The following is a 26,280-nucleotide window of genomic DNA, read 5'->3' on the forward strand; positions in this document are numbered from 1 at the left end:
GTATACGACCTTCTGTCCATCACACAGTTGGCCCAGTCCGCGTCGCTAAAGCCTTTTAAAGGTTCTCCAGTCCTCCTGTAAACCAACGCATAGTTAATAGTACCCTTCAGGTACTGCAGAATCCTCTTAGCCGCATTCCAGTGTTCCTTTGTATAACACGTATTGAATTGGCTTAGATAACTCGTAGCGTAAGCGATGTCGGGTCGTGAGTTTACCGTCAGATACATCAGGCATCCTATTAAATTCTGATAGGGATAACACTCACCGACTTCACCATCTTTCCTTCTTTCCATATTCTTTTTAACTAAAGGAGTATCCACAGTCTTACAATCCTTCATGTTAAATTTTTCCAGTAAAGAAAGAATATAATTTCGCTGATTTATATTAATACAGCCGGAATTGCACTCTACTTGTAATCCCAAATAACATTTTAATATTCCGAGATCTTTTAAAGAAAAATATTTCGACAAATCTTTCTTGACAATGTCAAACGTCGAATCACTTTTATAGAAGACAATTATGTCATCGACAAATATTCCCAATATAACGAGTTCCTTACCAAAAGGTTTCGTATATACGCAAGGTTCGGAAGGAGTTCCTGTAAAACCTATTTTTAAAAGCGTTTCATTTAACTTTTTGTTCCATGCTCGTGGTGCCTGTTTAAGGACGTAAAGGGATTTCTTCAATAAACAAACCTTGTTTTCCTTGCCTTTTTCGATGAAACCAAGAGGTTGTTCCATAAAAACCTCTTCTTCTAAGTCTCCGTTTAGGAACGCGGTATCAACGTCCAAGTGCTTCATTCTTAACCCCATCTCTGCAGCTAACGCGAATAAAGTGCGAAGGGAAGAATGTCGAATCACTGGTGCGAATGTCTCGTCGTAGTCAACTCCTTCAACTTGATGAAAACCTTTGACGACGAGTCTCGCCTTATATTTCGTTACGTTACCGTATGCGTCCTTTTTTATCTTGTAGACCCATTTACATGGTATGACCTTTTTATCAGGTTTATCAACTAGGTCCCATGTGTGGAGCTTCTTCAATGAACGATACTCATCAGCCATAGCAAGTTTCCACTTATCTGCATCATCAGCATGAGTAGCTTCATAGTAAGTCACAGGTTCTCTAGAGTCAGTCGACACATTGTATGTCAGGAAATCTGGTGGTTTCCTATCTCTAGCAGGATATCTCGGTTCAGGGAGAGATTCCTCTTCCACACTAACTGGCTCTTCTTCCGCACTAGGCAGCCTCTGTTCAATGAAGGGCTCTGGCTCTTCCATACATACTGAATCTTCGGCGCTTTCTAGATTTATCGGTGAAGGTGGTGATGGCGGCGCAGGCTCGTTGCTCTCGTCACAGTCATAAAAATGACAGTCTTCAGACTCCGGTTCTCTTCTATCTTCGAACAGTAAGATAGAATCTGTCTGTGCCTCAGGTTCAGCCGACCTCTGCTTCAGCGCTGTAAAACAATTCTCAAAAAAGGTTGCATCTCTGGACGTAAACATTTTCCGTGGGTTAGCAGGATCCCTAAAAATGTAAGTACCTGGATTTTCTGAATAACCGACGAAAATCGCTTCCTGTGCCTTGACATCTAATTTCTTTCTGTGACAAGAGGGTACATGGACAAGTGCTCTACATCCAAACACTTTCAGGTGACTGACATCACCTCTGCGACCATACCATCTGTCATAAGGAATTTGTCCACCTAAGGCTCGATGAGGAGACCTATTCTTCAGGTATACGGCAACTTGAAATGCGTCTTCCCAGAATGCTTTCGGCAGTGAACTTTCAGCTAGCAACGTCCTCGCCTTCTCTGTAACCGAACGATGTGTGCGTTCCGCGACTCCAACCTGCTGAGGACTGTAAGGCGTCGTCGTTTGATGTTGGATACCTTTCGAAGCAAGATAATCAACAAATTCTTTATTAACAAACTCCTTACCTCCGTCAGTCCTAACCGCTTTTATTTTCTGTCCTAATTGATTTTCAACAAAAGTTTGAAACAAACAGAATTTATTCTTTACTTCAGTTTTGGAAGAAATAAAATAAGCAAACACCTTTCGCGTATAATCGTCTACAATTGTCAACATATACCTATTTCCTTGAAAAGAGGTTGTAGACACTGGTCCCATGAGGAAGTAGCCCTATTAAACGCTACCTTCTTGAAAGGTTTCCTCGCTTGTTTACCTTCCACGCAAGCGATGCAACTATTTTTATCTACTACTGAATACTTTACGCCTACCTCGTGATTCTTCAGTTGGTTCATGCCTATGCGACACAAATGTCCAAGCCTCCTATGCCAAAGTTTATAACTATCCTGACAGTCAGAGTGCACATCCTGTGTCATAAAATTATCTGCCACATTCTCGGGAACATTGACAGTACCGTCTAAAACGTACAGTCCACCACAGGGCGAGGCATGAGCAACAGATTCACCTGTAAAACGAAAATTATCAGTTTTATAAAAATTACATCCATTTATATCAAAAACACATATAAAACCCTTCTGAACAGTTTTGTATACAGACAACAAATTAGCTTTTAAATCAGGCACATAATCAACGTCACTGATCTTGTTGACAACGTTCTCGGGTGTGTTTAAAGAAATGTTTCCAACTCCGCAGCACTTAATCTGTTCTCCGTTTGCGACAGTAACGGTACCTTTGTTCTGTATCGTGAAATTCTGAAACCAATCTCGCCTAGAAGTCATGTGTCTTGTGCAACCTGAGTCTACATAAATGACGTCCTTACTTGAGCTGCCAGAAGTATTAAGAGCTTTTATTACCTCATTAGCTTTCTCTTTCTTCCTTCTCATTGGACAGTCTGGTCGTTTATGTCCAGGCATCTTGCACTCGTAACAAACTATGTCATTCTTCTTTGACTTCGGCTTCTTCTTCGCATTAAAAACAGATTCCGTAGGTGTAGCCGCATCCTTGGACATCTCATTCAGCAGTTTTGTCTTCACTAAATCTGTAGTCACATCAACATTGCAGTTTTCTAAAGCCATGATGAGAGGTTCGTATTTTGGGGTGAGACCTCCCAAAAGTATAGCAGCAATAGACTTATCTTCTAAGACTACATCAATATCCGCCAGATCCTGTGCGGTTGACATAACTGCGTTAATGTACAGTTCTATGTTCGAAAAGTCAGACAGACTCAACCTGTACATTTTTCGCTCTAAAGCAAGCCTTCGTCCCATTCCCTTATCCTCAAAAGCTTTCTGCAAGGATTTCCATGCTTCGGCTGCGGTTTCCGCACATCTCACATGAGTGATAGCCGCACCATCTACTGTCAAGCATATCTTTGCCAGGGCTTTCGAATCTTTGCGTACCTTAGTAGAGGCAGGGGTCGTGTCTTCCTTGGGGTAGCCACCGATTGTCTCCCACAAATCCTCGTGAAGTAGGTAATTGCGCATCTTGAATTTCCATGCAGGGTAACCCTCTTTGCTTCTCAAGCAAAACGATGGAATACTCCTAGATGAGCTCGAATGGGAATTCGAAACACTCGAAGCATCTCCTGTTTCGTGTGACATATTTACGATTTTCAAATCACACAAACACTAAACTCAATTATTTTACTAAGACACTTTTCACAATAAACATTTCGTTATTAATTATAGAATTCTCGTGCTGATAACGTGTTGTAGAACTAATATAACGGAAGTTATTTGTAAAAAATAGTAAAAAGAGATGTTGTTGCTATGAGTGTTTTATTTGAAGTGACGGCTATACAAAAATATATCAAAAAATAGAACAATAGAACTAGAACTTATAAAAACGATATTTGTCAGCACAAAAGAGGTTACAAACTACAACACATTTACTATGTGAAAATACATCCAAAAAAACTAAAAAAAATACACAAAAAAAATGTTCTTTGGCGAAATTTGCTTGACGTCATAAATAACCTTTTATCTTTATATTGCCCTCAGAAATGCGTACTTAAAATCTTTCGGTTTCCTCATGTTACACCGTGTATATATTAAATACTTGCAGAAAAAGAACAGAAATACTTTCTTTAGAAGCATTGTTCTAATTTTCTCGAATCGAAACCAAGGTAGAGCAAGGGCCTCGAACAAGGTTTAATTAAATTTAAGAAAGTATTTCAAAAGTTTTTGTCATCTTCTACATTTAACGCTGAGAAGTTACCCCGTCGCAAAAGTTAATGATAACTGTAAAACAAAGGGTTTAAGGGCCCAAATTTGCCCCAGCGGGGAATTTTGTCACAAATTGTAAATTGCACAAGGACACGTTAAATAAATGAAAAGTTTTCTTTCATTGTCTTGTTACACGAACAAATTTCCGAAATAAGGTACAGCGGGGCAAATCTCGACTGGGGTCAAATGTAACTAATCAATTTATCCCATTATTACACTATGATGTTGAGTTATACATTTATCCACTGAACACGCCTACCTTATATAACCGGTGGACACTCTATTTAATATTGTAAACATTGTAAAACATGGAAAAAATGGACCAGTTATATTTTTGTCCCCCAGTCGAGATTTACCCCGCTGTAACTTATTGTTTTGTATGGGTGGAAATTTGGAAAACTCAACACTGTAGGTATGTCTGCGGTTTCGTGTATGAAATATCACAAACCTGTTATTTATTTTTATAATTAAAATCACTTCTTAACAGACCATGAAACTGGGGCATAAAAATAGTTATTTGTTATACAAGGGGGCAAAGTTGTATTTTAACGCCGAGTGTGGAATTGAAAAACGAGCAAGTGAAAGGATTCTATAGTTGAACCACGAGCGACGCGAGTGGTTCGAGAATAGAATCCTGAACTTGCGAGTTTTTTAACACACGAGAAGTAAAATACATTTGCACCCGAGTGTAACACAAAACTTTTCCCCTCACTATAGCGAGGAAACTACAACGCAAAAAATGCGTTTATCATTGCTTCCAGTAGTTCCACAGGTGGTAAATCATCTTTATTACTAGATTCACCTACTTTTATAAATTTTAAAGCAGTTAATTTGACTTTATTCAAGGTCAAATTACTTTACCCACTAGTGGATAAAATGCGTTTTTACCCGCTGGTATTAAAGGACAAAACACGTGTTTCCGAGCTAGTGAGGGGAAAATAAAATCATCTTATAGATCGACTTTGCCAACCTAAGATGAGATAAGTTTGCAACGCAGCCTGGCGTTGTCAGATGATTTATTCCAAGCACGATCTCCGACGGACTCGACATATTGATTATTATGACTTTGATGATGAGTTCGAGAACTTTGTTTATAGGGATACGTATTTATATTGGTGCAGGGGCCAATGTCTTGTTAGTACATGTCATTATTAACAAGTAACTAACGGGTGATAACAAAAAAATGAGAATACATTTAACAGGCATTTAAAGAAAACTCTTCAGATTAAAAAAAATTGTTGTATATGTTGAATATATACAAGAATAAGTATACATGTAATGGAGATTGGTATAGGGTCCATGGTAAACTGTAAATCGGAGCTTGAACATGATGTTCGTAAAAGACCGTTGGACGATTTTTTTTTGTCCATCTTTCGCACACATGTCCTTTTATTATTAATTGAGCAAAATTTTCAGCTCTCTAATTATATTTAGTTACCTATGCTTTATGTCTTTCTGGTGTAGTAGAAACATCTCCGGTAAGTGCCGTTGATATCCAATAATATGAGTTTTACTAAAAGGCAAATTTCTTCCATCATCCAAAATGAACGATTTCCTTGGATCATTTCACGTCATGCAACGACATTACGATTACGATGTAACAGCCTACCTTCTGTATTTCAGACCAATTTTTGATTGACTTAAATGGTTATGCTATGCGGCACGTTATTATCTCTCCGCGGATTAACAAAGCAATGTTCTAGACTTTTAGATGTTGACTGACATGGATTTTCACAAAGCAACGCTTGATTCCATCGATTAATAAGAATAAAAGTGATAATGGAACAAGCACGCCGAAGACTGTGAGGCATTTGTGTTGTATGGTGTTGGACATTTGCAGTTTGGTTTTGTCAATTTTGTGTAGATTAATTAATTAATTGTTTTTAAACATAATAAATGTAAAATGTTTTGAATATTGTATAACTATCTGTATTAACAGTGTGTGAACCACCTTTAAAATCTATATTACTTATGGATTATTAATATTTCTTGTATGTGGGTAATTTTAACACATTGTAATTTTTCCTCAGTCACCCGTTGACCACGAACGCTGCAAAGTGTTCGAAACGTCGGGATAAATTGTAAATTCATTATACGCGATATAATCCGTTTCCATCGTTTTATTTCATGGATAAAAGTCAAGCTAACATTCTGCAACTCATGCAACACAACTTCGTCAATAACAGAATCGGCAAGGGATTAGCGGTCAAACCCGATAAGTTAAACAAAATCGTTTTTGAAATTTATATGCAATTTCCACAACGTTCTTATTTCAATGAAATTTAATCTCTGTTTATCGGGTTTTACCTCTAACCCTTCAATATGTTCAAGGTATCGTTTAACACTTTCTGTGGAGGCCACGACCCTAAAACGTCAGTATAAAGAAGATACAGCGTTACCCGAGGTAAACATAGTTTATTTTGCAAACACTAGGTATACTACAAGTGAGTCAACTTAGCTAAGGACAACCTAGAGGACAACAAAAGTATTGTCCGCTTATCCTTTGGCCATATTTAGGCAAATATTTGCTCTTTTTCCGAATAACATAAAGTGGAATCATACTTTAACAAAAATGCCCAAATAGGAATGTCCAACTAGGAAGCAAATCAAATTATTTTAAAAAATATTTTTTGATTTCTTGTTTTCATGCAGTCTCATTACTTACTATACTATATATCCATACTAATCGATACTAATATTATAAATGAGAAAGTGTGTGTGTCTGTTTGTTTTTCCGTCTTTCACGGCAAAACGGAGGAACGACTTGACGTGATTTCTTAAGTGGAGATAGTTCAAGGGATGGAGAGTGACATAGGCTACTTTTTGTCTGTTTCTAATCCCTCCACCTCCCGAGCCGCAATTTTCGAATTTAACGCGAGCGAAGCCGCGGGCAAAAGCTAGTATATCTTATATTACAAACTGAAATTAATATCATACATATCCGACCGAGGATCGAACCTGGGTCTTCAGCTTACCTAAGCGGCTTGCCCTCCCAGTGGGACTTAGTCACTTTTTCTTCCGTATCTGATATCCATTTCAGTTTATAAATAAGTTATCGCTGAACCAGTGGCTGAACGTATAAATACCGATTTATCCAATTTTCCTTGACTGTTCGACTTAAGTCAACAAAAGAGAGTTTCCTGTTGTCGTTTTCCTTTAATAATATCGTGTTTAACATTATACTCGCACGAGCGTAATTTAATCTGGCTTATTATTTGACGACCGGTCTGGCTCAGTCGGTAGTGACGCTGCCTGCTAAGCTGCGGTCCTGGGTTCGAATCCCGGTAAGGGCATTTATTTGTGTGATGAACACAGATATTTTTTCCTGAGTCATGGATGTTTTCTATGTATTTAAGTATGTATTTATCTATTTAAGTATGTATATCGTCGCTTAGCACCCATAGTACAAGCTTTGCTTGGTTTGGGGCTAAGTTGATCCGTGTAAGGTGTCCCCAATATTTATTTATTTTCATAAGTTACAGGCTTTGTTTCAAATATTTATAAGATCTGTTTTTCAGGCAACTTAACTACTGCTTGGCTATGAAGTGTAGAAATAAAGAGAGAATAGTCGCAAAAGTGTTCAGCTGTCAGCTTTAAGTTGTAGTTCCATATATCTTTCCGATGCGATGGCACCAAGGAAATGATAGACGTTATTGACGGAGTGAAATATACTGTCAGGGATTTGAAATTATCCCACGAGGGGTTTGCAGCGCCACTTATTTATAGTTTAATATGTGCACTTCTCATACATAAAAAATGTTTCTTCTTTTCTTTCTACACTCTACTAGGCCTAGTTCCTATTTTTACTCGAATAATACATTCAATTATTCACGTGATAGGTGTTACAAATGACCTAGACTATGTTATTGAGACTCATTGGCCTCTTCCTCCTCGTAATTGAGTTACAAATGGCATTGCACCCAACGACGCTCACCACTTACATTACATCTAGCGAGACAGCAATTTGTCAAGATAAATTTGAATTCAGACGAGATAGTTATTTAAAGTGTACAAAACCGTTCATGTGGAATAAAAAATATAGATTGTACCTCTAGAAACCCCTAGACCACGGTTTTGTGATATCATCATGGCACCACTTTTATGATAATATTAAATTGATAGCCAGAGGCTCACCAAATATTCATATTTTTATAAAGTTGAGAAAAAGCGATAACACAGCGCTGATTAAAGATCAAGTAGAGTTGCTATTTCTACCTCTTGCAGTACCGATACATAATATGATTAAACTTCATCGGTGTAAGCATTAGTAGCATTACACAAGGTTTTTTTTTTAGTTCCTGCTTAATACTTTCAATCTATATTTCTTTCTATGTTCATGAATTACAATAATGACAGTTTATCTGTACGAATCCACTGTACGTGAAAGTTTACTTCTCATTTTAAATGCAAATGGGCATTTTCAGAATTTGGGTCCCCACAATTAGCGTAAGTTGTTAACAAAAATTAACTCGCTGTCAGTTTTGTGACGACAATTAAGCATAAAATCTGTCTAAAAATTTACTTTTTTCACATTCTGAATGTAGATTATCGCTTACAGTTTATGTAATTAACACAACAACAATATTTTTATTGAAATTTCACGCTTAATTATTGTCACAAAACTGACAGTGAGTTATTTTTGTTAACAACTTACGCTAATTGGGGGGTCCCAAATTCTGAAATTGCCCGAATGTATAATTTAGATGAAATTTTGTCACTTCGGAAAATAGTTTTATGTCTAAAGAAATATATAAATAGGATTTCTCGTAGACAAGACGCGGGTCAAGCTGTCGAATAGGTCGAAGTGAAACGAAATCTTATAGTCTATTTATATACCCTGTTTTTATTGAATTCCGTTAACTTTAAGGGATGCAGGATGGTTCTTTAGATCAAATACAATTAATTTCTCTAAGAAACTAGCGTCTTAACTGTTACGTACGGTGTCCGAGTTATTAAAAAAATAAAAATAATCACTGAATACGTGTGTGACAACCTTTACCACTTCCCTATGTTATTAGTTTTGACATGTGCCGTCAATCACTTGACACTAACTTGAATATTATTCTTAAGGGTCTCTCACACTAATTAATTCATTTATTTTGTATGACAACGATGATTTTTTTTTATACAGGTTGTTTAAGTAACATACAGGGTGCTTCCTGATAACGAACCTAACGACATGTCGAATTTAACGGTAAACAATAAAACACAGTGTAGATACAAGTTCATGTTATTTAATAACACAACAGCATGTTTATTTAAGTATTCCTAAGGGAATCCACAAGGAAAATTATCTATGAAACTAATGGAATTTTAGACGATCACTTCACGCGCGCCGAAGGTTTCACAAGAATGGAGGCGGAAAATAAGAAAATAATTCACGAAAATGTTGTCGAACCTTGCTCTCTATTGTATGGGCGCGAATTTCACGCGGAGCTGGTTTTATTCACGGTTTCAAGAGGTAATTTTGTTGTTATCAAATATAATAACTTCGCTTTAACTGGTATTATGAGAGTTATATGTACACGGGTACATAATGTACTGTGGAATGAATTGTCGCCTGCGGTATTTCCGGACCGATACGACCTTCAAATATTCAAGAAAAGAGCGTACACCCATCTTAAAGGCCGGCAACGCACCTCCAACACATCTGGTGTTTCGGGTGTCCATGGGCGGCGGTGATCGCTTACCATCAGGCGACCTGTCTGCTCGTTTGCCTCCTACTACATAAAAAAAAAAATTGTTCGATTAGTTACGGTATATAACGTTACATAAGTAGGTACCTAAAAGTTATTAAAAATCGAAAACGTACCTACCTACTGTAAATTACTTTACATGGGTACACCATATGGTTGGTAATTGATTAAATATTATGCATTATTAAATAATCATAATTTAGTTATAGATTCGATGAATTTTAAATAAAGCTAAGGCAGAGCAGGGCAAATCTCGACTGGGGCTCAAATGTAACTGGTCCATTTTTTCCATGTTTTACAATATTTGCATTATTAAATAGAGTGTCCACCGGTTACATATGGTAGGCGTGTTCAGTGGATACATGTAGAACTCAACATCATAGTGTAATAATGAAAAATGGATTAGTTATAATTGCCCCCCAGTCGAGATTTGAACCGCTGTACCTTAAATTTAATCTGATTTTACACAAGTTCCTAATCTTAGTATGTGGCAGGTGAGTTTTCCATCAATTGCAATCAATAAAATATCGTATAACAATTACAAATAACTGCACCATAATATAACAGTTACCTACCAAAATAGTCTTAAGTGTAAATAAAATTGGTTATAATAACAGTAAAATGTCGTCCTTGTCTCGAAGTGAAACTTTGAGACGTCGAGGGCAAACTCACGAATGTAGGCAACTGCGAAGTTATTTCAAAGTAGACGCTCCTGAGCAACTCTCAACAGTTTGAGCACATCAATTTTCCAGATGAATGACTAGAAGTTATAGGACGTAGCTGAATGAGATCTAACCAGCTTTTTGTATTGAAGAGGATATAGAAGAATGTCTTCTTAAATAAGTATTTGTTGGATAAAGTCATTTAAACGAATACTCCGAAATCTGCCCCCCTTTTTATGTTTACTAACACGGCCATTCTAAAATGTTCTATTGTATGGAAGCGGCATTTTGGCAAAAGGACCATCAGCATAGTCAGTTACGACTTACGAGTATTTATAAAGTCAGTCACACATCAAACGCGGTGAAATAAAATTATTTTACCTTTTTTCGCTTAAATATATCGCGTTCGACCCGTGAATTACAAAATGTGTAGAAAACGCCAGAATTTAAAGTATTATATACCTAGTATAGAAGCCGTTCCAAAGCCCGGAAGGACCAAAACATAAACTGCAAAAGCCTTGAAACCTTATTGTGGAAATCTTGGTATCGATGCCGGACTGCCGGTGATTTGCCTTTCAAATCTCGGCGTAAAATCCAGTTTGAGTACCCGTGCTTGGTTAACTTATCTGCTATACGTAAAGAGTCGTATAGGCTTGAGTTTTCGACGTTTTGAACGTAAACGTCACAGAAAATACACTAAAAGTGTGTTTAAGTGTCTTTTTATTAAAGACACAGCACCTACTTAATCTTTCTGGTTTAGCCCATTGGTTGATTGGTCGAGAATGCCTTGAGGCATTAAGTCCGCCATTTTTACCTTATTTTGTTGTGCAATAAAGATTAAATAAATAAATAAAATGCAAAAAATTGTATGGAGAAAGTGCCCCCAGACGATTACTTAATATGTTATGGATGGATATGTTATATACAAATTGTGTACTTGTTGGACACCACTGAAAAAATAGAATTACATTATTGGAGAAATAAAACATTTAATTGTTTTATTTCACTGAAAACCCCACTAACAAACTAACTTAACTTTTTAATTTTATGATGAAAGAACGTCGTTAGTAGAAATTATTTTTCTTATCTTAATGAAGTTTTCCATCTTAATAAAACGGTAAAAGTATAATTAAAAGGAACACTCAGTGTTTCGCTAAAGAATCTTAAGATGGAAGTAAATTCCCAGTTGTCTGCTGACAAAAGGATCTATTTTTAGATAAACGTTTAGAATTCAATATAAATGCTACAACGAGTACGAGTACTTTCCATTGACGTGTATTGAAATCAAATAAATGGTGGAATCATACCAAGAGACGTTGGAAGCGATATTAACAAGCCCGCCGATACAAAAGTTATTTTAAATATTTATATATACAGATGTTCTCACTCACGTTAATATATTGCGATTGCCGATATGTTTCGAGTCATATACAAACCCATTATCAGGCATGAGTGCTCGCGGGCAGTTAGACTCCGTGCACTGACCATCCGCCTATATGTTTAAACTAGCTTTTGCCCGCGGCTTCGCTCGCGTTAGAAAGAGACAAAATGTAGCCTATGTCACTCTCCATCCCTTCAACTATCTCCACCTAAAAAATCACGTCAATTAATCACTCTGTTTTCTTATGAAAGACGGACAAACAAACAGACACACACACTTTCCCATTTATAATATTAGTATGGATATTTATTTTAAAAGTACCTAAAACTTCTATGAAATTATGATGTTTACTTTACCATTGCACAGGCGAGGCTATGAGAATTGTTAACAACTTAGCTTGGTCTGAATCTAGGTGAGTAATATGAGAATGCTTATTAAAATCATTGATATAAGTACCTCTATTTATACGAATGCATACTTTTATGAATTATTTAATGTGAAGAAATTCCAATCATCTGAAATGAACAATAATAGTTTTAGAAATGTTAATAAGACCTTTTTGCTTTAGAATTCAAATTAGTCTCCTTTAAGGAACCGACAACTTCTATCTCAATGGATAACATCTCTTTTATCTTATAATAGACTTGGATATTGTTCAATTTAGAACTGTTACCAAACCGAAATGCTTTCAGACAAAGTAAATACAACTACTCATCACGTAACCGTCTATTTTATATTATTCACAATAAGCTTCAAAAATAAAAATACTCAATGGTGTTTCGTAATAGGTTACGGTTTTAACTCTACACCTTATAAGGAACCTACGTGCCAAATTTGGAATCTCTACGACCAGCGGTTTCGGCTGTGGGTTGATATGTCAGTCAGTGAGTCAGTCAGTGAGTTTCTTCTTTTATATATCTAGATATTTTTTCATATTTGTGTTTTTTAGTGCAATGCCGTCCGAATAGGAATGGAATCTACTGTCAAAAGGTCAACTGTCACTCGTTAACCTTCTCAAGTTTTGAGGGACTTCACAATTTTAATTAGGTTAAAATCCGCCTCGCGAAACAAACCTCGACCGGCAAAACAGTATCTTACATTTTCACGCCGTGCGTTGCGTAGTACCGATGTGATAAAATTTCAATTTTTAAAATGGCGGCCATCGCATGTGCATTCATACCAAATCTCTGGAACACCTATGTTTCAGAATGACAAAAAAAGTAGGTAAGTAATAGCTCACACATTTAATTTAAGTTATAACGTATAACCATATTTTACATTTAAAATTAATAAAATATATACATGAAAAATTACCCAATAACTTTTAATTAGCCTTTTTCTAAAGTCACTAAAAGTTTTTCAACTTTCTTTAATTTAAAGCAGTTGTAAATTCGTAATTAGACTAATTGGCTTCTTTGATGAATTGCAGTACCTAAATGCAAAAAAAAAAAACAATTTCACTGCCTTTATAAGTTTTTCTAAATGAACTTTCATATTCTTATTTCTAAGAATGTTTTGCTTACCACCTCCTACTACCTAGCAATATTAAAAATCTGTTCAATTGTTCATATATCATGCATCTGTATTTTTTCCGACCCATTGGTAACGTAGCACAAATTAGAATCCTCGTTGAATACCTACGCTTTAGTCGTCTGAATTTTTAGTGGTTTCTGCAGGTTTTGGCAGTTTTCGTCGATTTAAACCCCCTTATTCATAAACGTACTCTAAAGTTATTAAGCTGATAAAGTTCGTTTGTCCCTTTCCGACGTATTGGTGTGATAGAAAAGGACAAACGAACTTTATCGGCTTGATAACTTTAGAGTACGTTTATGAATAAGGGGGAAAATGTATATCTAGGCCTCTCTAGCCGATCGGAGTATAAAGTAAAATCTTAATGAAAACCGAAACGAATCTTGATGTGAAGTGAAACTTAAATATTACCTATAAATATTGGGTTAGTAAGAAAGTAATGAGCGAATCATAACCAATATTGTAATTTTTATTTAATTTATTATTTAAATCATTTATCAAAAATATAACGGCCTTCGTTATCTACTACTTGTCTCCATCGTTCTGGTAAATAATGAATAGCATCGGCGAAGAAGTTCTTAGGTTTAGATTAAAAAAACTCAGCTATGTACTGTCGTAAATGGGCTTGATCATCGAACTTTTTTCATTCAAGGCATTGCTTAGCGATCTGAACAATGCGTAATCCGTAGGTGCCAAGTCTGGAGAGTACGGTGGATGAGGTATCACTTTCCAACCTAGCTCCAATAGCTTTAGCCGAGTCACTTTTGCAATGTGTGGGCGAGCATTGTCGTGTAAGAAAAAAACTTTAGCATGCTGTGGACGATTCTGACAGATTTTTTGGTTTTAAATTTTCAAGCTGATTACAGTATACTGATGCGGTAACAGTCATTCCACTTGGTAGGAGTTCCCAGTGAATAATACCATGAATATCCCACCAAACGGACAGCATAACTTTTTTCGGGTGAGGCTCTGTTTTTGGTGCCTCTATTCCTTTTTTTGTTTGGAGCTAGCCACTGAAGTTTGGGTGTGTGATTTATATATAAGGCCCATTTTTCATCTCCAGTGATAAGATGGTCCAACCAGTTGAATGTGCGGCGAAAAGACAGAAGTTGTATGCAGATATCGGCACGGCGGTTTAGTTGATCTCTATCAAGTTCGTGCGGTATCCAAACACTGTATTTGTAGTTTTTTCCCAACTCGTGTAAATGTGTTTCTATGGTGACATGAGAGCAGCCTAACTCGGTAGCAAGAGTACGACTCGTTAGCCTCGGATCTCCTTCAATTAAGGTTTTTAATTTGGCTACATCAATCTTCACCGGTCGACCAGACTTAGGTTGATCTGATAATGAAAAGTCGCCACTACGAAACCGCTGGAACCATCGTTTCGCCGTGGCCTCAGACACAACTTCAGGAGCAACACGCTGACATATATTACGCACTGCTTCGGCGGCTGAATGGCCAGACTGAAATTCATATAGTAAGCAATGCCTTACATGCACTTTTAATTCGTCCATTTTCTTCCTTATATTAGTTCGGCGACAGCTAGTGAATGACTGACGAGAAACTGTGCGACTCGCCCTTTATATACTTTCGACCATAGAAGATTCTAGAACTCTCTCAAAAATTTTATGTGGAATTCAATCGATCGCTCATTACTTTCTTACCAACCCAATACCTTATTACCTACTAATAAATTCGACGTTACTTTTCCTCCATGGTATATAATTTCCTAAGGCATTTTTTTTTCTAAAGAGTTCTTAAATCTTCTAAATTATGTGGCATACAAAAAAAAATACGTTTTCAATTTCCCCTCACCTGAAGGCATTTAATGTGGAGGCAAATGCTATTTTATTTTACATTATTTTAACGGAACGTTGCGGTTACGCTTTTAGGCGAAGTCACGACGAGTTAATGTCATTGTTTAACTTGACAAAATTATATACATTATTTGCGCGTATTTTCGGAATTTTCATCGTTCGTTCAGTTCAGCCACCTCTACACTTTTAAGCGAAGAATAGTTATTTGTTATACAAGGGGGCAAAGTTGTATTTTAACGCCGAGTGTGGAATTGAAAAACGAGCAAGTGAAAGGATTCTATAGTTGAACCACGAGCGAAGCGAGTGGTTCGAGAATAGAATCCTGAACTTGTGAGTTTTATAAGTTTTATAACACACGAGAAGTAAAATACATTTGCACCCGAGTGTAACACAAAACTTTTCCCCTCACTATAGCGAGGAAACTACAACGCAAAAAATGTGTTTATCACTGCTTCCAGTAGTTCCACAGGTGGTAAATCATCTTTATTACTAGATTCACCAACTTTTATAAATTTTAAAGCAGTTAATTTGACTTTATTCAAGATCAAATTACTTTACCCACTATTGGATAAAATGCGTTTTTACCCGCTGGTATTAAAGGACAAAACACGTGTTTCCGAGCTAGTGAGGGGAAAAAATGTTTGAAGAGAGTCGTTTTGAAATATTTTTACAGTATGTAAATGAACGAAAACCGCTTTCCTATTGTAACCGCTTAGTGTATTAAGCAACTTTTACTATAGAATCAACAACGAAATCCCGAAAATATCTGACACTTTCAGAGCTAGTTAAGATGGTATTTCCTATGGGAGATTAAGTTTTCAGGATTGATACCATAACAAAAGTTGCTCAGTGTAACCTAAATATATTCTTTCAGTAAATTATGGTTTTCGTTAATTTACATGCTGTGTAATATCTTACTGTACGTACAAGCTTTTATGATCATAATCTACTACAACTAGCCGGGTCAATACACCAACTACAAAGGGATGTGAAGTACGGGCACCTGCCAAGGAAAATACTTCCCGCACCAATGTGGATGAAGAGGGGTTCACATTGGTGGAAAAGAAGAGCAAGGCGCGCAGAGCGGCTCGCAAGACTATGTGTGGCTCTGCGGAACCGGTGAATTCTGGTCTACGGATTGCCACACCGAGTAGGGCGCTCTACGTGTCTCGCCTGCATTACTCCGCCATGGCCGACGAGGTGGTGGACTACGTTCGCCGGAAGACAGGCTACACGCTGAGAGTGCAACAGCTGCAGTCGCGTCACTACGTGCACTTCAGCTCGTTCGTTGTGCGCGTGCCGCGGCCGCTGCAGGACACCATCGCGAGCGCAGACTTCTGGCCGAAAGGTGTGGTTTTTCGGCGGTTCCGGGGCAACCTGCCAAATCCCACACTGGGGCAAACGACGCAACGGAGCCACGCTGTGACGTCATCGCCCAAATCAATTGTTTAATTTTATTTTTAATTTTGTTTTCATTATTTTCTGTGTTTTTTGTTATCTAAGTTTCGTGACGCATTGGTTTTACTGTAATGTCATGCAAACATGTTTTTACTAAATAAATAAATAAATAATATTTATACTAGTAAACATTAACTTACCTTGTTTAACATTAACTTGTTTAGGATCCAGTGAGGTAGATCCGGTGTATACACATATCGTTTAATAATAAAACAGTTATTTAAAGAAAAAAAAGTCGCTCTAAATAAATATACAGTCATATAAGACATCCCGATTTTTCTTGCCATTTATAGTCACGCTCAGGACAAGACGTACTGACACTATCTGAACTAGCGTGACAAATACGAACGTTTCTGTAAAAATACGAAAGAAATCCTTTTTGCACTACATCTGTACATAATTTTATTTTCATGAGTAGTAGTAGTTCATTGCGCTAAACAGTCATTTATTTTTTTTCATGAAACCCAAATTATATTTTAAATTCGTTCTATCGGCGAACTGTTTCTGCTTGGAGGTTTTTCTGATTATAGGCGGTTTTCGCTACAAATCAGAACAACCTGTTTGCCTACGAACCTAACGCGTCGTAGTTTATTAATAAGTTACTAATGTAACAGATCCTTCACTGCCCTTCCACTTCCTGCAAAACGACAAATAACTACGCTTTATTTCACTAATACTAATAACTTACTACGTAAAACTCAGAAGAATAAATAGTAGGTAGGTATACGTGCCACGCGACTACACAGGCGGGCACGTGGCGCCTGTCGGCCACTTGTTACCTCGAGGCAACTGCTAGCGGGTAGGTACTTAACGCGCGACCGCGAGCGAATGACGTAGGCCTGCTACGTACGAAATCACGTAGCTCGTAGCCCCCTTTGGCCATTGTTCTACGCACATAATGCTACGCCGTAGCAAGCGTAGACGCGTAGCAAGCTTCGCTTTAATTTAAACATAATTAATTATGTGGATTTCAATTATAGGATTACCTGTATGCATACCTACTTATGCATTTAGTTTTGGAACGTCAAATCACTATGTGTAATACCAATTCAAAGACAATATAGGTACATCTTATTCATAGGTACCTATATTATGCATTTCGCGCGTTGGCCCAGGGAAGACACACGATAACATAATACATACTTAAATTTGTTTAAATACCGTTCCAATGTCACGGCACGCTATTAAAAACTGAGCTGGTATGTAACAGCAAGTTATTAATTTAATTTAGTCAAGTATGTTTGATATAGGTACCTAGTTCGAATCAGCGAGTGAATAAACCACACAACTAAACAACTAGTATAGTGATTATTTGTGTAAAAAAATGTAAATAGTCGACATAATCGTATACGTATTTTGTCTAAATGATATTTTATTCAAAGATTCTATCTAAAAAAAGGAAAAAGTTTTCCAGACGTGCGTATGTTCCGCTTAAAGCTAATTGGATTCCTTGGAATCCCTTCCAACACTATGGTGGTTCTTAGTGTGAACTATACACACAAGTTACAAAAAACATTAATATTAGAGACTTGCTACATACAACTTCAAAGAACCCATAACTAATTCTTAAATAAAACAGTCTCAATGTTTCTTTCAATCGGCGTAAATAACAAGCAAAAAAAACAATTTACCGCTTTCCTCGCGCCATCCAATAATATAAAAGAAATTCCATATAGAATTCCACGCGACGACGTAATTGCACAAATAGGTAATTATTTAAATGTCTCACTTACCGGTTAATACGATTTCCGCGCGATGCTAAGTTCGCGAGCGACGCGTAACACGACCACCCTCTGTGACAGAGTACCGCGTTCTGACAATCACTGGCGTCGTCCTCTACCACGCATGTGCAACCCTTCGGCGTGTCGACCAATAAGAAAAGACCTAAAACCACAGATAACATAAATTCAGTACCAACTTTACTCAATTGCGTTTAGGTATGTTTTTGAGAGTGTAGGCGGTTGGCTTACGAGGTTTTTAAATCAGGACGAGGTGCTGACGTCAATGGCTCGTTCACAAAGCATACAGGTGTTTATTATATTATGAGAGACACCGCAGCCGTAAGCCTGCAGCGAAGTTGGAGTTGTGAACACACTCTTATGCTTATCTTTGACGCGTGTATAGATATGACTTTATCTGCTTAGCCGTAATGCGGTGTTTACATTAGATTGTATTCACTTTTTCATAAGCGATCAAAAGCTTTAAATAAGTGTCCAACGAGTTGTCGGTGTGTGTTTTGTTATGCATTAAGCTTTATCAGGAATATTCTATTGAATTCCATAGTTCAATATCGGTTTACAGGATAATGTGGAGAAGGATAAGCTTTAAATGTAGGCTGTATGAATAAAATTGTTTGGCACGCCTAAACGATTTAAATAGTTACAATGTTATTTTAGGTTAGTGCGTTTTCATATTATCCGATCCGATATCGGATGTAGGACCCATATCCCATACATTACTGGCGCCATCTTAGATTTTTCCAGTGAAATCCTTCCGACATCCGATATCGGATCAGATAATGTGAAAACGGACTTAGGCCTAGCGCTAACTAATTTCCGGAGGGTTGTCGGTTCAAAATCTGCTTCAAACCAATGACTTTCTTGAAACTTAGTACAATTTAGGTAGGTATTTATTTTTATTTTCAAGAGACTCATATGGTTGATTGTATTTTTGAGTTCCTTAAACTGTGGAATTGGTTTTGACACGACTTTGCCGGTTTGATGACTGGCGCACACCTCACGCAAGATTTCATTCCGTATAAATAAATGAAATAAATAATAAATAAATATTATAAGACATTCTTACACAGATTGACTGAGACCCACGGTAAGCTCAAGATGCCTTGTGGTGCAGGTACTCAGACAACGATATATATAATATACAAATACTTATATACATAGAAAACATCCATGACTCAGGAACAAACATCTGTGCTCATCACACAAATAAATGCCCTTACCGGGATTCGAACCCGGGACCGCGGCGTAGCAGGCAGGGTCACTACGCGCTAGGTCAGACCGACCGGTCGTCTTTGTATGCATTCTGTTTTTTTAGGTCGTATCAAATCAAAACGAAAACTGTGATGAAACATTAAATTTGAATCGGGCTCAATATGTCGCTGTGCTAACGGCGTATAATAAATAAAAGTACCTATTACATATTATTTGAACCTTACCAATCCAATTTTGAGTGAAGAAAAAAATGTGTGTTCTGAGGTGTTTCCTTTGCGCTATGATATGGGGTTCTTCGAGAAGCAGGTATTTGGGGTTCTCAAAGGTCGGCAAGTCGTACCCTTGATATTGCTTATGTCCATGGACGGCGATGACTGCTTCCCATCGGGCAGCTCGTCTGCTCGTTAGCTGCCTACGCCATAAAAAAATAGGAAAAAATTCCAATTATTAATACTGAGTTGGAACGTCGAATAGCACCTATTATGTTTAACCTGCTCTCCCGACAAGTAGAATTGAGGTAGCTTTTTTAATAGAATACAAGCTTACTTGTCTTGATCTTGTCTATATAGACTCATCACACCATGGCCCACAGTTTCTTTTCCAGTGGAATAACATTGAAATAGTGTTATTACGGGAAACAGCGACTTTATTTGTGAAAATCAATGTGAAAATGGGCTTCTGCTAAATAGCAACTTATTTTTGATCAAATTCTATACTTTAAGTCAGTAATTGCAACGTCAACTCACGTCAACTGGCAAAAAGGTGACGTACCTAAATAGGAATAACATAGGTAAGGTCATATAAGTAGTAAAAAAAAAATCATTGCCGAAAACCATTCTTCGGCAAATATACCCCCTCAGGTGGCAGAGCTACAAGTTGCATAGGGGTGAAGTGGCGCGGTCATTTTATAAAACATTCCGTTAAGTGGCAGGCGCCGGGAGCCGGACTCTGGGAAAAACAAGCTGTTAAGTGGCAGGGACCGGCTCCAGGACCCCGTGCGACGATATACCTAAATATATAAATAAAACCATCTAAAACTATATCTAGCTTCCTCATACTTGCACGAACCATTCGTCACTAAACAAGGACGGCATTCAGTAAAGGTTCAACACCTTCAACTTCAAAACAACTTGAAATATGACCCAATTTGATTGGACCATCCGCCTGCCATGTTTGAGACACGTGTTTAAAAACCGTCTTTTTCGCAAAAATTGTACTGTAATATATTAAAAAAAGAGATATAAGTGTAAATAAATGTATATTTAAGTCCCTGAATTACTTTTTTCTCCAATTTACTGTTTTTTTGCCTAAATAAAGTTACTTTAATAAATGGAAGTGGAAAATGTAGCCATCTAATATCTGATCGAGTCTAGCAAAATTTACATAAATGGAATGTATTTTTTTTCTATGGAATGATTTTAGCCGTTTCATAATGAATCCAGTGATATATGGTTTATGCACAACATCCCTACATTTTTTGAGTAATTATAATTTTTGTAACATAAGTAAAGCCGAGGGGCAGGCCTCTTGTCCACGACACGGTTTCTCGCCGTGAAAACCTACGGTTAATTCGCCGCGTGTAGGCACGGTCGTCAGTGTTGTATGGATCACTATGAAAGCTTGTAGACGCGCACGGTCGCGCCACGGCACGGCGCCGCGGCCGTGTGCGCCGTGACTGCCCCTCGGCTCGCCGCGCCGCGCCTACGCACGGCGTGATTTTCATCAGTGTTGTATGGCAGTCTATGGAAGCGTGTCGACGGCGCCGGACGTACGCACGGATTCGTGACTGTTTACATACGCTGATTCCCGATTTTGTTATAAAATGAGCATAAATCAAGAATTAGGTATTAATTACATTTATTCAATAATATCCGACACACTTTTAAAAAGGTTCAAGTAGCCTACGTATATGGGATAAGACCATCGAAGATTATAAAAATAAGCTGCTCAAACATGCCTTTTTTCTAAAATCGGATGTATCCGAAACCGTCTTTCCCTTTTTAACTCCCGACGCAAAAACGACGCGGTGTTATAAGTTTGACGTGTCTGTCTGTCTGTTTGTCTGTCTGTGACATTGTAGCTCCCGTGTTTGAAAGCCGAATTAGTCGGGAGTGTTTTTAGCCATGTTTCATGAAAATACGAGTAGGTCCACTATGTCGGGGGTTTTTACAAAATTTTAATTTTGTGGTTATTCTTTCCGTTTCCTATTATGTAATAAGCAACGATAATCTTTTTTTTCGTAAGAAAATTCATTGACGCAGCACGTCTTAGGCCTCTTGTCCACGACACGGTTTCTCGCCGTGAAAACCTACGGTTAATTCGCCGCGTGTAGGCACGGTCGTCAGTGTTGTATGGATCACTATGAAAGCTTGTAGACGCGCACGGTCGCGCCACGGCACGGCGCCGCGGCCGTGTGCGCCGTGACTGCCCCTCGGCTCGCCGCGCCTACGCACGGCGTGATTTTCATCAGTGTTGTATGGCAGTCTATGGGAGCGTGTCGACGGCGCCGGACGTACGCACGGATTCGTGACTGTTTACATACGCTGATTCCCGATTTTGTTATAAAATGAGCATAATCAAGAATTAGGTATTAATTACATTTATTCAAGAAAGTAATAATATACGACACACTTTTAAAAAGGTTGAAGTAGCCTACGTATATGGGATAAGACCATCGAAGATTATAAAATAAGCTGCTCAAACATGCCTTTTTTCTAAAATCGGATGTATCCGAAACCGTCTTTCCCTTTTTAACTCCCGACGCAAAAACGACGCGGTGTTATAAGTTTGACGTGTCTGTCTGTCTGTGACATTGTAGCTCCCGAACGGATAGACAGATTTAGATTTAGTTTTTTTGTTTGAAAGCTGAATTAGTCGGGAGTGTTTTTAGCCATGTTTCATGAAAATACGAGTAAAAAAAAAATAAAATAAAATAAATAAATAAATCGTTTATTCTCAAAATAAACCCTTTTTTAATAACATTAAATCTTAGTAGGTCCACTATGTCGGGGGTTTTTACAAAATTTTAATTTTGTGGTTATTCTTTCCGTTTCCTATTATGTAATAAGCAACGATAATCTTTTTTTTCGTAAGAAAATTCATTGACGCAGCACGTCTTACACAGCCCGGGATAAAAACGCTACTAGCCCGTACTTGGCCAAAATCTCGCCCGGTGGCTTTGCCGTGTCATGTACAAGCTCGCACGTTTTTTCAACCGTACGGTTAACATGCCGTACGGTTGAAAAATCGTGTCGTGTACAAGAGGCCTTATACAGGCCGGGATAAAAACGCTACTAGCCCGTACTTGGCCAAAGTCTCGCCCGGTGGCTTTGCCGTGTCATGTACAAGCTCGCACGTTTTTTCAACCGTACGGCTGACACGCCGTACGGTTGAAAAACCGTGTCGTGGACAAGAGGCCGCAGTCACGGCGCACACGGCCGCGGCGCCGTGCCGTGGCGCGACCGTGCGCGTCTACAAGCTTTCATAGTGATCCATACAACACTGACGACCGTGCCTACACGCGGCGAATTAACCGTAGGTTTTCACGGCGAGAAACCGTGTCGTGGACAAGAGGCCTTACACAGATCAACTTAGCCCCAAACTAAGCAAAGCTTGTACTATGGGTGCTAAGCGACAATATACATGCTTAAAAAATATATAAATACATACTTATATACATAGAAAACATCCATGACTCGGGAACAAATTTTCGGCGACAACAATGAACAAGGCGAAATCTGCGTTTTTTTTTTTGTAGCAGATAGCACCTTGTACGTTGGTGGGTAAGGTGCAATTTTCTGAAAAAAATAATTACAGGTTGTACCCTATACGTTGTTGTCGTCGATTAATATCTGTGCTCATCACACAAATAAATGCCCTTACCGGGATTCAAACCCAGGACCGTGGCTTAGCAGGCAGGGTCACTAGGTCACTACCGACTGAGCCAGACCGGTCGTTACTATTATTTAATTTGTAGACTGTAAACTCTAGACTGCCCCTGTTTATCTCTGGTATAGCCATGGCTTCCCAATTTAAATTTCAATCTATTCTATTATATTCCACATTAACTCTAGTTTCAATTTATATTTATACTCCTCTTTTTAATCGTAAACTAGAACATTCCTTTGCTAATCCGCAAATTAAATTATAATTAATTATTTAATTCGCGGATTAGCAAAGGAATGTTCTAGTTTACGATTAACATGGATTTCCGCAAAGTAACGCCTGATTCCATCGATTACTCCTCTTTTTCACAGGGTCACTTAGCCATAGCACAGTATGAAGCAAGACACCCAGAAAAGTCAGTGACAGTGATCACACAGAATGTGGATGGACTACATGCTAGAGCGGGAACAAAGACCTTACTGGAACTCCATGGCAGCTTGTACAAGACTCGGTGTACCAAGTGCAAGGAAGTGTTGGTCAACACTGACAGCCCAATTTGTAAGGTATTTTATTTGTAGTTAGTCATTTTGGTTTAATATTATCAGTAGTTATTATACTGTACAAGTGTATACCTAATTAAACACAGATCGATGATTGAGCTCTGGTGCCCTATGAGTTTGTCTGAACTTATGTGCGAAATGACATTTGATATTTGCCAGTTGAAGTTCAGTGAAGGAAAACATCGTGAGGAAACCGACTAATTCCAATAAGGCCTAGTTAAGTCCGGTTGGAAGGTCAGATAGCAGTCGCTTTCGTAAAAACTAGTGCCTACGCCAAATCTTGGTATTAGTTGTCAAAGCGGACCCCAGACTCCCATGGGCCGTGGCAAATGCCGGGATAACGCAAGGAGGATGATGAAGTGTATACCTAATTGAACACATACTGTAACTCTGTTTTTGGTCTGTATTGGGGTGTTGTTTAACATCTCTTATTCTTACAGTACTTATTGTATTTTTAGGCTTTAGAAAACCGAGGAGCACCTGAAGTAAATCAAGTAGGGTCTGACATCCCAGTAAGAGACCTGCCCCACTGTAAGAAACCGGAGTGCAAAGGACTGCTTCGGCCCCACATTGTGTGGTTTGGGGAAAATCTAGAACCCGCTGTACTTGAGAAGACAGGTAAATATATTGTCCCATAGATTATGGAAAAGTTGACATATGTACCAATGTCAGTACTGTTATAATAAAGTATGATCAACTTATTCAAAATTGCGAAATTACCACTTGTAATAATCTTTGAAACTTCTTATGTTTTTACATAGGATTTAAAATATTCAATGAATTAAGGTGTTCGAAAATTAAAGTGCAATTTTCGAGACCCTTTTCAGCAACTTGCTCATATATATAAATTGAATATGTACCGTAAAATCCCGTCTCTTCGCCTACTTGTAACAGCTGAAATGACTGCCTAGTTTTTTGTAGTTTTTTTTTTATAAAAATTGCACTAATAAAAACTAGACAGGAGTTTCCAGCTTTTATCAAACCGAGCAATGATTCGAGTATTTATCTTAGGCCACAGACTACCTCAACTATTAGACGAAAGTTGTTGTAAGGTCTCAACTGCGCTGCTCAAATTGTGGTATTACTAGTAACAGTTAGTAACACATGTCAGTTTACATATGTGTATCTGTGTAATCTGTATCCTAGTCGAAGATACGCCGTTTTACGGTTATTATTAAACGTATTCCAGAATCAGCAATGGCGTCCTGTGACGTGTGCCTAGTAGTAGGCACATCGTCTGTAGTGTACCCGGCGGCGATGTTCGCGCCGGCCGCGGCGGCGCGCGGCGCCACGGTGGCAGAATTCAACCTGGAGCCGACACCTGCTACTCACGCCTTTAGCTACTACTTCCAGGGACCGTGTGGGGAGACGCTACCTACAGCTTTGGCTGATTAACGACCTTACAACTTTGTCTAACAAAAGTATATGCTAAAATGATAGCCAAGGGCCAAGGATAAACGACACAGTATATAGTGTTTGGATCAAGACTGATACAATGAAGTGCTTCAGTCAGGAACGATGAATAATTCCCATTTGTGCCTGGGGCAGGCACAGATGAGATTACACCATTATATAGGTCGATTCACGAAAGCTGGCATGAATGGAATGAACGAAATTTGTGTAAGTGACACCTGGCAGGCAATTATGGTCACGCGATAAATGATAAAACATCTGTTTGCCAGATATTTTATCATCTATCGCGCGACCATAATTGGGCATTTTCGCGAGAAGAATCACCAAAAATATATTTTCTAAGGTAGGTAAATTTTATGTTTTTCCTAATCAGAATCACGAGCCCTTTCGATCTAGGACAAAAACCTGGTCCCAATTTTTATTTTTATTTTGCATACTTTCCACTTTGTAACCGCTGTACAAAATATTCGAAAAATAGTAACGAAGTGGAGAAATTTCATTTGAGACGCTTTTTTCCGTCTAGTAGGATGGAAAGGGCTCACAATTCTGAGTAGGAAAAACACCTGTTTTAGAAAAATAAGTTTTTAAATCTTTTTTCGCGAAAATGCGCAATTGCCTGCCTGCATCGGTATACAGTCGTAACTGTCAAGAGCCATTATTTTATTGGTTAATCTGTCACACACATAGACATAGGTAGTCATTATCTCATTCGTTCCATTCGTGCCAGCTCTTGAATTGACCTATACCGATTTCAGGTATTTTGTGATATTCTAAAAT

At 38.1% G+C, this 26,280-nt stretch overlaps 2 protein-coding genes across 2 annotated transcripts in view; one reads left to right on the plus strand and one right to left on the minus strand.

Annotated features, from left to right (window-relative positions):
- LOC125224620 overlaps positions 1-19,983 on the minus strand; it is a 186,310-nt gene extending 166,327 nt beyond the window's left edge. Inside the window, exons 1-2 of the mRNA XM_048128042.1 lie at positions 19,870-19,983; positions 18,428-18,578 (exon numbers count right to left, since the gene is read on the minus strand). The gene's annotated coding sequence lies outside the window, so the exon portion shown is untranslated. The remainder of the gene's footprint in view (positions 1-18,427; positions 18,579-19,869) is intronic.
- Positions 19,984-22,872: 2,889 nt separating this feature from the next.
- LOC125224936 (NAD-dependent protein deacylase sirtuin-5, mitochondrial-like) lies at positions 22,873-25,845 on the plus strand. Its single transcript, XM_048128456.1, has 4 exons — positions 22,873-22,882; positions 23,864-24,093; positions 24,549-24,708; positions 25,280-25,845. Exons 1-4 carry the CDS (start codon positions 22,873-22,875, stop codon positions 25,483-25,485), a joined length of 606 nt encoding a protein of 201 aa, XP_047984413.1. The 3' UTR covers positions 25,486-25,845.
- Positions 25,846-26,280: the final 435 nt, after the last annotated feature.

This window comes from Leguminivora glycinivorella, chromosome 3, assembly GCF_023078275.1.
Source record: "Leguminivora glycinivorella isolate SPB_JAAS2020 chromosome 3, LegGlyc_1.1, whole genome shotgun sequence".
Classification (NCBI taxonomy): Eukaryota; Metazoa; Arthropoda; class Insecta; order Lepidoptera; family Tortricidae; genus Leguminivora; species Leguminivora glycinivorella.

Bases quoted from the DNA above. Each gene is read 5' to 3' on its own strand.
- LOC125224936 (XM_048128456.1), top strand. The intron at 24,094-24,548 runs GTATTTTATTTG...TTGTATTTTTAG, and splicing joins CTGACAGCCCAATTTGTAAG to GCTTTAGAAAACCGAGGAGC. The intron at 24,709-25,279 runs GTAAATATATTG...AACGTATTCCAG, and splicing joins CGCTGTACTTGAGAAGACAG to AATCAGCAATGGCGTCCTGT.